General features: G+C 34.0%; 1 protein-coding gene across 1 annotated transcript; it reads left to right on the top strand.

Annotated features, from left to right (window-relative positions):
• The first annotated feature begins 877 nt into the window (after positions 1 to 877).
• On the top strand, positions 878 to 8,190 carry LOC132140815 (guanine nucleotide-binding protein G(q) subunit alpha). Its single transcript, XM_059549814.1, has 7 exons — positions 878 to 1,676; positions 3,009 to 3,193; positions 4,106 to 4,260; positions 5,577 to 5,705; positions 5,837 to 5,966; positions 6,664 to 6,817; positions 7,024 to 8,190. The coding sequence occupies exons 1-7, from the start codon at positions 1,541 to 1,543 to the stop codon at positions 7,212 to 7,214; spliced, it is 1,080 nt and encodes a 359-aa protein (XP_059405797.1). The 5' UTR covers positions 878 to 1,540; the 3' UTR covers positions 7,215 to 8,190.
• The last annotated feature ends 4,685 nt before the right edge of the window (positions 8,191 to 12,875 follow it).

Here is a 12,875-nt window from a genome sequence, read left to right as displayed (position 1 = left end):
AACTAAAGGTCACTAGAAATAAAAAAATAAATAGTAATCGATGATAATTTAAAAGCACTGGCACTAACCAAAGCTTAAATCGGATTATTTGATTAGAGCTGATTTTTTGTTTTCTCATTTAAGAGGTTTAAATAATTTCTTATACATTTATTTTATAGAACTGGCATACATAATAACTAAAAACAGGAATTATTTAAGTGAAAGAAAACTTTCATGTTCACATCTAATTTAGGTCATGAAAAAACACTTAAATTTTCTGTGTAATTTTCCAACACTAGAACAGGGATGCCAAGTCCTACCTTCCTGTAAGGTTCAGCTCCAACCATGTATGTAAAGGTTTATTTTTCTACAGATAATGTTTAGCTTTGGACTGTTGTCTCCTGAAAAAAAAAAACTATTATGTTAGTATCCGGCAAGAAAATTTTCATAAGGATCATTTAGGCTCGAGACTGGTCCAATGTCTGAACAATTTCATTATTTTTGACCAGCTGCTCCTCCTCAATTCTGCGCGTCACACACAGGGAGTGGAGGATGCTGCTGCCTTTAATGAACATTATTAGTAGACAGTTCCGAATCATTTGAGCGAGTCGGTTGGTTCGGACGTTTGCTTTGAGTCGATTTCAAACACCGATTCATTTGAATCTCACTGGTATAGTTCATCAGCTCATTTTACTCATTACTTCTGTAGCTAAATAGGTAACTAACATATAATTACATACAAAATGTACATATTTTGAAAGCACGAACTGTCCCCGTCCTGTAGTTAACTAACATAACATACTGATTCACAAACGCGTGTTAATCGGTTCTTCCAAATCGTTAAAAAGCAGGTTCAAAAGAACGATTCGTTCTCGAATCGGACATCCCTATTGCAAATGTAAGAACCGAGAGTCCAAAACGAGCCTATTAAAAACCGGGATTTAAATAAACAGGAGTGAAGACCTCAATGGACTAACTTATAAAATCTCGTCAGACGCGTGGACTCTTGACTGTCCGTGGTACGAGAGTGCTGTAGTGTTTGTTCACTATGTGGAAAAACGGTTTTCCAGGGAATTGTCGGCCATATGCAGCGAAACCACGCCCGGAGTGGAGACTTTAACACGGGGGCAACACCATTCATGCAAATATTCCCAACCACAAGTTCACGGACAGGAGACTTTCGTACGGTCTAAAGAGGAACTAACGTTACTGCGTCGTATTGACTTTCAGTATTGAACGTCAAATATAAAAACAGTCTGTAGTGGAGTTATTAAATACAAAGGATCTGCTGTTTTTCTCAGTGATTTAACAGATACACCGCATCAGGATTTCAGCCACTGTTACATTTTGAATACGGTTTCTGTAATATTTGACTTTCGTTTTCCATCCGCTGCAGAAATATTAGGGTTATAAATGACGATTTATGGTTTGGATTGTCTCCTCAGCGCGGCAGGGAATCTCTTTCTCTGGCTTTATCTAAACGATTGCATTAGAGTCGGGGCTGATGTTCTTTCGATGGAATTGCTGAAAAGCTCCAAACTGTAAATTGCCGCGGAGAATCATGACGCTGGACAACATCATGACGTGCTGCCTCAGTGAGGAGGCGAAAGAAGCGCGACGGATCAACGACGAGATCGAGCGGCAGCTCCGCCGCGACAAGAAAGAGGCTCGGCGCGAGCTCAAACTGCTTCTGCTAGGTACGAGGTGCTTTCGTGTCACTCTGCCAAACTTTCGTGCATGTGTCAAGGCGTAAAAAAAAATGCAAATAGTTTTAGTTTTACACATGTGGCATCTGAAAATAAAAATAATGAATTCATTCATAAAAATATAATGCGTAACGTTACGTAGGCATCTGATTCAGTGTCTCTCAGCACTACACGCCTGTTTTTCTGCAAATAAAAGATCAGCCCTCGTTATTTTGATTCATATAAGCTCGACAGGTGGGACAACTGTTGCAGTTGTGCTCACAAAATGTAATGTCTTTATTATATGGGACCCTGGACCAGTCAGAAGGTTCAATTTTTTAAAACTGAGATCCGACAGCTGAATAAATAAGATTTCCATTGAGATGTAGTATGTTAGGATAGGACAGTATTTGGCCGAGATGCAGCTATTTGAAAATCTGGAATCTGAGGGTGCAAAAAAAATAAAATAAAATCAGAATGTTTAGAAAATTGCTCTTGAAGTTGTCCAAATGAAGTTCTTAGCAGTGCATATTACTAATCAGAAATTAAGTTTTGATATATTTACGGTAGAAAATGTACTAAGTATCTTAATGGATCATGATCTTTACTTGATATCCTAATGTTTTTTGGCATAAAAGTAAAATTGATCATTTTGACCCATACAATGTATTGTTGGCTATTGCTTTAAATATACTATGGTGTATTGTACTATGGTATTTATGTTTTGTGGTCCAGGGTCACATGTGGTTCATTTTTGTTTATTTTGTCCATTCGCAAAAACATTTACGATTCACTCTTTTGATTAAAGATTAAATTGGTTGCCATCTGCATTCCGCCCATTAGAAATATAGCATACTATTAATATAATATAAAAGAAAAATATTTGTTTATACATACAATGTCTTAAGAGTCACCCAGTGTCAGAACAATAAAGATAGAGACATCTCTGTTGAAAAATTTTGTTCAAGTCTAACCGCTGAAACGTGGCCGTTTTTTGTGTGTGTTTTTTTAACTAGTCTAAACTCATCATTACCTGGTCGAAGCTGGGGCCAGTAGCATAAACATAGACACTATATTAGGACTGTGTCTAAAAACTAGTCTGACCAACATAGCACTTTGTCAAGGGGTAATCTTTGTTTTTTTGGGGGTTTTTTTTCACTCAAAGTAGACTCTATGAACACAAAATGCTGCATGTGTACTTAATGGGAACTCATCTGGAATAATGATTCAAGTGAATCTGTGAATCGCTGCCATTCAAGGATCTTCCAAACCAACCATTTAGTTCAACTGAACCAGATTTTCCACTGTTAACCCTTCACTATATACACATGCTTCTGTTTTCAGGAACTGGAGAGAGTGGGAAAAGCACCTTTATTAAACAGATGAGGATCATTCATGGCTCAGGCTACTCAGATGAAGACAGGAGAGGCTTTACCAAGCTGGTCTACCAAAACATCTTTACATCGTTGCAGGCCATGATATGGGCAATGGATGCTCTCCAGATCCACTACAAATATGAACATAATAAGGTACAGTAATTTTCTTACCCAATCACTCTTATTAATCTGATGTTTCTATTGATGTTTATGCATGTTTTATTAATGTTGTCAGTGCTACAAATGCTAGAGTGTGGCATGTTTGCAACTTCTGTAGAATCAGGGGAATGTTGCAAGTTAGACTCAGATTGCATTGTCTGCTTGAGAGTCATGGCTCAGTGTATCAGATCAAGTGTCACTCAGATAACTTTGCCATGAAGTAGGTCAAACATTGAGTCAAATACCCTGAGAGAGATACAATGAATTTGGCTAATCATGTTGCCTAGGCTGAAACACAATTACCCCTCCAAGCTATGAAATTAATTATACCATTTTACTGCCTTTCAGAAATGTGCCATTTTTCTAGTTTTCTTTTCCATTTGTAGATGCCCCCAAAGACAAACCTATTTTCCATTGTGCGTAGATGAAATACTTTGGAACTTAGCCTCAATCAAGTTCTGTCTTATTGGGTCAGGTGTAGTGAGATGGAGAACTTCAACAAATTTGAGTTTTAAGTAAAATGGGTCAATAAAGTTGTAACCAGGTTATGTATAAGTGGGCTAGGACATGACTCAACATTAACTTTTGACTGTGTCCCATTGGCTCAGGGTTGCCAGATCTGTGTAATAAAACTCATTCAACTGGTACTCAAAATTAGCTCAATCAAAATCACTCTAAATTCGCATTTCTACCAGTCAAAATCTCCTTTCAGTGTGTTCCACTCAGTCGAAAATGCTTTACCAAGGACAGAAGATTTCACTTCAACCTGCAGACTAAAAAGTCAACCTGTGACAGCTTTATAAAAGTAGCATAATTTCACTGGAAAACCATAGACTTGGCAACACTACATTGGCTGAAGCATCAGCTTTTAACACTCTTTTAATTGCACTACTTTTCTCCTCACAGGCCAATGCAAACATTGTCCGAGAAGTAGATGTAGAGAAGGTCTTTTTATTCGTCAATCCCTATGTAGATGCCATCAGGAGTTTATGGAATGACCCAGGAATTCAGGAGTGTTATGACCGGAGGAGAGAATACCAACTCTCCGATTCCACAAAATAGTGAGTGCATCTTAAGCCTGTCACCTTCCATAAGAAAGAAGAAACACAATGAAATTAAGCTCTAATGTGGCTTCTCTTAAACAGCAATGAAATTAAATGCAGAAGGAATGTGGCTTTTACTGAAGACTTCTGCTTTTCTGATTTTTCTCATTTGAAAAAGTCAAATAATCTAACATGTGTCTTCTTGAGTTTCAGAAAATATCTCAACAATGTCTCTCACACAGCGGTCAGATTTGCCAAAACACCAAAGTCTGCCATCTTAAATTTTCATCAAAACATTTTTCATCAATTCAGCCAGGATCAAATGATCTGAGCCGTGATATTCAAATAAATATTAGTAGCTCTATACTATTGCTATGTCAAGTTAATACTTTCTGAGCAATATATTTCCTCATAATTTATGTCTGACAAACAAACAACAATAAATGCTAAACCAACATGTCAAAATACACAGTAACTATTAGCTTCCATATGAAATGTTTAGATTATTTTATATTATTTTATTATCTACATAATCTGTTACCTTAGGATTTATATTTGTTGTCATTTATATATCAGTCAGCTGAATATATATATTAGTGCTATAAATTGATTAATCACATTTTGTTTACATAAAGTTTTGTATGTGTACTGTGTATATTTATGTAAATATATACACACACACATACAGTATATATCTAGAAAATATTTACATGTAAAATATAAACATAACTTATTTTTCTTAAATACATACATGTGTATACATATACATAATAAACATACACAGAACACACACATATATATTATGTAAACAAAAACGTTTATTTTGGATGCGGTTAATCGTAATTAATTGTTGCTAGCACTAATATAAATATTTCCAGCACTGATAATAAATCAGCATATTAGAATGATTGATGAAGGATGATGTGACACTGAAAAATGGAGTAATGATGCTGAAAATTCGGCTTTGCATCACAGGAATAAATGAATTTTAATGTATATTAAAAAAGAAAAACACTATTTTAGATCATAATATTTCACAATTTCGCATTTTTCATCAAATAAATGCAGCTTTGATGAGCATTAAAAAACTCCTTTAAAAAACATTCAAAATAGTTCTGATTGCAGTTCTTTGAATAGTACTGTTTATATATCTATATATATATAAGAGTGAAAATATTATCTCAATGCAAAAAAACTAATGTTACAAAAATATGCTTCCTGTACACAGAAGTACATTTGTTAATTTTTGTTTTGAGGTAAAATGCAACTCTGGTTTCACCCAACGAATCATAGAGATGCTTCGGAACTGTGAAATGTTCACTGTTTGTCCACAGTTATCTAAACTCACTGGATCGCATTGCCGAACCTTCCTATGTTCCAACCCAGCAAGATGTGCTCAGGGTTAGAGTGCCCACAACAGGGATCATTGAATACCCCTTTGACCTACAGAGTGTCATATTCAGGTAAATCGTCTCTTTATAGTTACTCTTGTAGTTCATCTAGTACCACATTGATACGAAATGCTCAGTTCATACAGTTCAACCCAGTGTTCAGATGCCAGATTGTAAGTGTATGACCTTTCCTGCTCCATCAGGATGGTAGATGTAGGAGGGCAGCGGTCAGAAAGGAGGAAGTGGATCCACTGCTTTGAAAACGTCACCTCCATCATGTTCCTGGTAGCACTCAGTGAATATGACCAAGTTCTGGTTGAGTCTGACAATGAGGTAAATGAACTACCAGCAGAGGGAGCCAAAGTCGTTACTAATCACTTTAAACGTTTGCAGAATTTCTTTTTTGCGTGATGCCTTGATGCATATGCTTTTTAACACAGACACATTTATTTTCTCGAATTGACATTTTATTTATTTATTTGTTTACTTATTTATCTGGGTATTCAATCCTGCAATCAAGATTTTAGCAAAGTAAAAGTCTTGTTAAAAGTGTAAATTTCTTGGGGAAATACTTTTAACTTTGTGGCATAATCTTATCAAATTATTTTTGGATAAAAACTACTGAAGCAGTATTAAAATATATCCTCAGAAGTCATTGCGAATTAAACGACATGCAAGAGACCTTTTTGACGTGATGAAACAAAGCCAGAAATATTATAATTTTGTGTTTTAAATAACACATTTTGGATAATACATTTAATATTATCTTACTTAATGGCTATACCGTTTGACATTTTAATAGTCTTTAAATGACCCCATAAAAACTGTCTCTGACTGTCTTTTTCATTCTTAACTTCAAATGGCAAGCTGTGCTGACTTTGGCAGTGTTTGAATGAAATGACTATTTATTGTATTTAATTTTTTCTGAAATAGTCAGAAGCAGGGAATTGAATGTTAGTGTTGATTGCTGTAGTAAAGCAGTACTCAAATAACCACTGAAATGGCCCTGTTTTGTTATTTTCCCCCACAGAATCGAATGGAGGAAAGCAAAGCATTGTTTAGGACGATAATAACATACCCCTGGTTCCAGAATTCATCAGTTATTCTTTTTCTGAACAAAAAAGACCTTTTGGAAGAGAAAATATTGTTTTCACACCTTGTAGATTACTTTCCTGAATATGATGGTACGTTTAAAAATATTGTGATTTCCAGATTATTCTGTGAGATTTGAAAAAGATGATCAGTCATGATGTGTTTATTGGACTGTTGGTCTTTCAAGCATCGCTGTATTGTGGTTCATACTTCAGGTTCTAAGTTATTTTAAGTAAAAGCACTGATTAGTTTCAGGACGACCGAGCTAATCAAAATCGATCTATTTTTTCTCTCGTAGGACCCCAGAGAGACGCTCAAGCAGCACGGGAGTTCATCCTGAAGATGTTTGTCGACCTGAATCCAGACTCCGAAAAGATCATTTACTCTCATTTCACCTGCGCCACTGACACAGAAAACATCCGATTTGTGTTCGCTGCTGTCAAAGATACCATCTTGCAGCTCACACTGAAGGAATACAATCTAGTCTGAACAACAGCCGGTGACGGTTTTGTCATTGTCTAGCCCAGTTAAAAGACTCGTCAGTCTGCAGCTAAAGTCTGCCGTAATGCTGTGATCTGCTTTAACTGTTTGAGCAGTCCGCTGATTCTGCTCTGAAATTGGACATACAAGTTTTTTTTTATCTGTAACACAAGCTGCTCACTGCTTCGTCATTATTTATTTGCACCCTCGGAGCTACTTCACAGGGTTCAACTCGAATGTTATGATTCCATTTTAATGAAAACCATTGTTATTGATATTTCTATTAAGGTTTATTCTGTAATAGGTTATTTCTGGTTTCAAGTTGTATTCATTAAACTGTTTGCTATAAATGTTATGTAGATTTCTGCAACTTGGACATATTAGTTATTCTGTGTGGTGAGGTCTTTAGAAAGCAATGAAAGTACTTATATGGTATTGTAATGTGGTATTTCTTTTTATAAGAGTCAGGGCAAGCTTAGTATATAAGGGTCTTTTCTCATTTCCAAGCCACATGCATTGATGAAGAATATATAGCAGCTAGTTTACATGAACATTTACATTACAAGTGCCAAAGTTCTTCTAATGTGATTGTTTTATATATTGCCAAACTAATAATCATACCACAGGCAATAAGTTGCCCTTGCCAGTATCGTTAGTTTTTATACCATACCAGCTCTTCGCATGTATTTCTTGTGTTCTTGGAACAGATTATTGTACATCTGCTGTTCATGACCTGATCTGTTAAGATGACCAGTGTTCTGTTACATCAAGCCTGAATGATGTGCCAAGAGAGCCTATTCCTGTGCATCCTTATCTTAAACTACAAATGTACCATTCAGAGATTTTCTGTAACACTTGCATACATTTAGATTTTTTTCGCAATAAATTACCCAACCGATGTTCTCTGTGAGGCAATGATGCTCTTACTGGTGTTGTACTGAATTGACAGTGTGGTAAGTGTGGTGTAATCAAGCTTTGGTCAATATTTGCAGTTGTTTTTAAAGACAATACAGATACAGTTAACAGTTTCTGTACAGTTACAATACTTGTAAAGTGTTAGACACGTGTGAAACAAATGAATGTTTTGTGTTGAGCCAAGAGTAAAGGACAAAATTTCTGTTGTGATCCTCTGAAACTTTTTTTGGAGGGTGAAGCTGACATGGTTCAGATAGTTTGGACAGTGCTGAATTTGGGTTATCACAGGAAAAGGGTTTTTTTTTTTTTGGCAATAAAATCTGCTATTTTAGAGAAGTGTATAATATTTGTTGTCCTAATTAAAAAAAAAAAACACAGTGGGCCAAAAAGTACTTAAAATTGCTTGAAATGTCATTGCAATAAACTACATATGAAACCAAGTGGCATTTGTTTTTAAGAAAGGTTTTAAGCAAAACATTTTATTAAAGTAAAATAAAATAGTACATTGTATTGTTGAAAATTAAGAAAAAGTTTTATTTTTTTAAAAAACAATAAAATATCTGAAAAGTCTGTAAGTTAAAAAAGTCTAACTTTTTATCTTAATTGCATCTACCTGATCTGTGTGTTGGTTCATTAAGTTAATAAATGTGGCTAAAGATTTAGTTGTTCAGTGTTTAGAACAGGTTTGCATAAGCATGGCTTATGTCTGCTTACAGCAGTAAAATAATCCTTGAAACTTTTGTACATTACCTCTGACCTATGACCTCAATGGCATAAGGCCTTCACACATGGCAGATATACAGTCCAGACCAAAAGTTTGGAAACATTACTATTTTTAATGTTTTTGAAAGAAGTTTCTCCTGCTCATCAAGCCTGCATTTATTTGATAAAAAATACAGAAAAAACAGTAATATTGTGCAATATTATTACAACTTAAAATTATAGTTATCTATTTGAATATACTTTTAAAAAATCATTTATTCCTGTGATGCAAAGCTGAATTTTCAGCATCATTACTCCAGCCTTCAGTGTCACATGTAACATCCAGTCTATCACATGATCATTTAGAAATCATTCTAATATTCTGATTTATTATGAGTGTTGGAAACAGTTCTGCTGTCTAATATATTTGATCAATAAAAGGTTAAAAAGAACTGCATTTATTCAAAATATTAAAAAAAATTCTAATAATATATATTCTAATAATATATTTTCTTTACTATCACTTTTTATCAATTTAACACATCCTTGCTGAATAAATGTATTGATTTTATTTAAAAAGAAGAAAGAAAAAAAATTACTGACCCCAAATTACTGACCAGTAGTGTATATTATTACAAAATATTTATATTTTAAAAACATAGCTTCTTTTTTTTTTTTTTTTTTTTTTACTTTTTATTCATCAAAGTATACTAAAAAAGTATCACATGTTCTTAAAAAATATTAAGCAGCAGAACTGTTTCCAACTTTGATAATGAATCATCATATTAGAATGATTTCTAAAGGATCATGTCATAATGATCCAAAAAATTCAGCTTTGCATCACAGAAATAAATGATAATTTAAAGTATAATACATTTAAAAACAATTTGCTTTAAATTGTAATAATATATCAAAATATTACATTTTTTTTCTGTATTTTTGATCAAATAAATGCAGGCTTTATGAGCAGAAGAAACTTCTTTCAAAAACATTAAAAATAGTAATGTTTCCAAATTTTTGGTCTGTACTGTATGTTCACTGAATATAAGCAGACCATTCACATCATCAGTACTAAGTCACCTTTATTTATTTATATAGCGCTTTAAACAAAACAGATTGTGTCAAAGCAACTGAACTACATTAATTAGGAAAGCAGTGTCAATAATGCAAAATAAGAGTTAAAGGCAGTTCATCATTGAATTGAGTGATGTCATCATGCAGCTCAGTTCAGTTTAAATAGTATCGGTGCAATATTTTGCAATCAAGTCAACAATATCACTATAAATGAAGTATTCCCAACTAAGCAAGCCAGAGGCAACAGCGGCAAGGAACCAGAACTCCATCGGTGACAGAATGGAGAAAAAAACCTTGGGAGAAACCACGCTCAGTCAGCGGGCCAGTTCTCCTCTGACCAAACGAAGTCAGATTGTGCAGTGGTCTTATGTCATATTTACATAAGATTTTACAATATCTGCACTTTTGCAGAGGTGTTAATAGATGGTTATGGTTACGGTTACACTCATGGTAATTTGTTATCATATTTTTCACGGTTAAACTTAATGTACTGAATGTTCCTAAAGGAAACAGCGTTATATAATAAAGACTAGCATAATTATTTTGAGGCTGTTGACATGGTAATTGTTAAAAGTATGTTTTACATGTAATATTTCAGACTTGTTGAGCTCGTGACTTCATTGTCCTGGCGCCTGGAGTTAAAGACACAGAAGTCTGCTTGTGTGAGGAGGAGACAGTGTTCTCAGCTTCTTCAGAAGAGAGGCAAAGACGGGTTTAAGGTGAATAACGTTAAACTTCAGAATTCCATCATGTTATCATTTTTTATTTATTTACTTAGACTAAAAGAATGTTTGTTTGTGTAGATGCTGAAAGCCAGAGACAAGATAACTTCATTCTTTTGAGACTGGTGTGAGTTATTTTTAGAAAATAAATGTTTCTGTTGTTTCCTGCCAGTTTACTTCACATTTTGTTGCAACAACAGTGTGATTACATTTTAATTTTTAACTATTGATGTCCCTTTTTTCTTTTTTTTGTTTTTGTAGATGTTAAAAACCAGAGACATAGGAGAGCATCATTCTTTTGAGATTTATGTAAGTTATTATTTAGAAAATAAATGTTTCTGTTGTCTCCTGCCTGTTTACTGCACATTTTGATGCAACAACAGTGTGATGCTCATATTTCATGAAAATCATTGATATCTGTGTTTTTCATTGCAGAACTCAAACCGACTTTGGAGTTGTCTGATTTAGAGAGTCATCGTTTTTGGATTTCCCTCTTAAAGGAAAAGTTCACACAAAAAAATCATTTACTTGCCCTCCTGTCATTCCAAACCTATACGACTTTTGTCTGTCTTTACAACACAAATGAATATATTTAAAATTTTCGCATAATTTTGTTAATCCATTGAGAGTCTAGATAATATTTTCAAGCCTCATAAATACAGAGTTATTGTAGAAGTAATTCATTCCTATATTTATATATGATTAAATCTTAAATTATATGATAGCGCACATGTATGTTCAAAAGAAAATATTGGTTTCCCAGACTAGCAATGGAGGACAAAAATTAAGAGAATATTAAATATATTTATTTGTGTTCAAAAATTAGCAGAGTTCGTATGGGTCTGGAACAACATGGGGGAGAGTAAATTATGACCATTTAATTTTTTTGGGGTGAACTAACCCTTTGATGAGCAGCCTTCCACGTACATGAACATTTGTGAGGTATGTGAATGTCATGTCTGTTTTAATGTTTCAGGAAAATAGCTTTCTGAAAGCAATATATTTATTCAAACAATATAACACTCACATGCTGCCATTATAGCCTTCTGGAGCGCTGTGGTGGACCGAGACATTAAACAACCACACAAAGTGTTGAAATTATAAAACAGATTATTTACCTACTTACGGATGTTAACACCTCTATCTGAAAATGGATAGTTTAATTAAATGTTTTCTTTTTTCAATTGTTTTTCTCTTTTTAGGTCACTGATGAAGAACAGGCGGTGACTGGGATGAATTCTGGTCAGAGAAGAGAACATCCTGATGATCCATAAACTGATGAACCAGTGGTTTTAAAGGAGGACGCTGCCCTGGATGATGTAGAAGATATCACATGTGCTAATGGGGCTTCTTCATGACTAGATCAGTTATGACGAAGAGATCATAAAAATTGACAGTGATGCATGATCTGTATTCATAGATATGAAACAAATTGTAAGTGTATAATTTGTAAAAACTTATTGTTAAATGCTTGTTCTGTGTTGTTTAGTAGAGTTTACACACTGTCATTTATACACATGCTCACATCCTTTCACACACACACATGCGTCTTTCAAATGTTATAATATCAGCGTTAATGTTATGGTTATGGTGTACTGTCATGCCAGAATAGTTTGTAAAGTACTTAACTAGTTGTACAATTATTATATAATAGTGTTTTTATATATTATTATATATTATTATTATTATATATTATACAATATAAAAAATTTACCAAAAATATCAAATTTGATCTTAAAAGTTATATTCAACCAATGTTCAATGCTTTCTTTATCACCTTTGTAACTGTTAATGCCATACTTTTCTGCATTCCTTCTTACATGCATATTACTTTTTGACTGTTTTTAATAAATATTTACCTTTTGATAGTTATTATTTGTGTGTAAAAGTGATTTTTAAAATGAACAAGATTTGCAGGTTTAATGCCTAGCTTAATTTGGGTTCATTTTAGCCTAGCAATGTAGTAATTTTAAATTAAATTAAATTAAAATAACCCAGCATTGCGTTGGTCCCTCTTTGACCCAGCGCTGGGTTGCCAAAATAACCCAAGCTGGCGAGGTAATACTTTTTCAAAGTTCTGGAACTTTCGGGAGCGGGACTTGGGTACTAAGAATGCTGATTGGTTCAGTTCACGCAGCATTGTGATTTCAACCACCATTTATTCGGATAATTTTCAAAATATTACTGTTATTGTGTCATGAAATGTAATTTTAAAAGTATTTCAGGCGAGAATGTAGTTGTTTAAAACTCAGATCTG

Source organism: Carassius carassius, chromosome 5 (genome assembly GCF_963082965.1).
Source record: "Carassius carassius chromosome 5, fCarCar2.1, whole genome shotgun sequence".
Classification (NCBI taxonomy): Eukaryota; Metazoa; Chordata; class Actinopteri; order Cypriniformes; family Cyprinidae; genus Carassius; species Carassius carassius.
The sequence above is the reverse complement of the archived record's forward strand: the minus strand, read 5'-3'. Positions and strand labels throughout refer to the sequence as shown.

Excerpts from the sequence above, each read along its gene's own strand:
- LOC132140815 (XM_059549814.1), top strand. The coding sequence starts at position 1,541 with ATGACGCTGGACAACATCATGACGTGCTGCCTCAGTGAGGAGGCGAAA. Across the intron at positions 4,261-5,576 it reads CTCTCCGATTCCACAAAATA|TTATCTAAACTCACTGGATC; the intron begins GTGAGTGCATCT and ends GTTTGTCCACAG. Across the intron at positions 5,967-6,663 it reads TGGTTGAGTCTGACAATGAG|AATCGAATGGAGGAAAGCAA; the intron begins GTAAATGAACTA and ends TTTCCCCCACAG.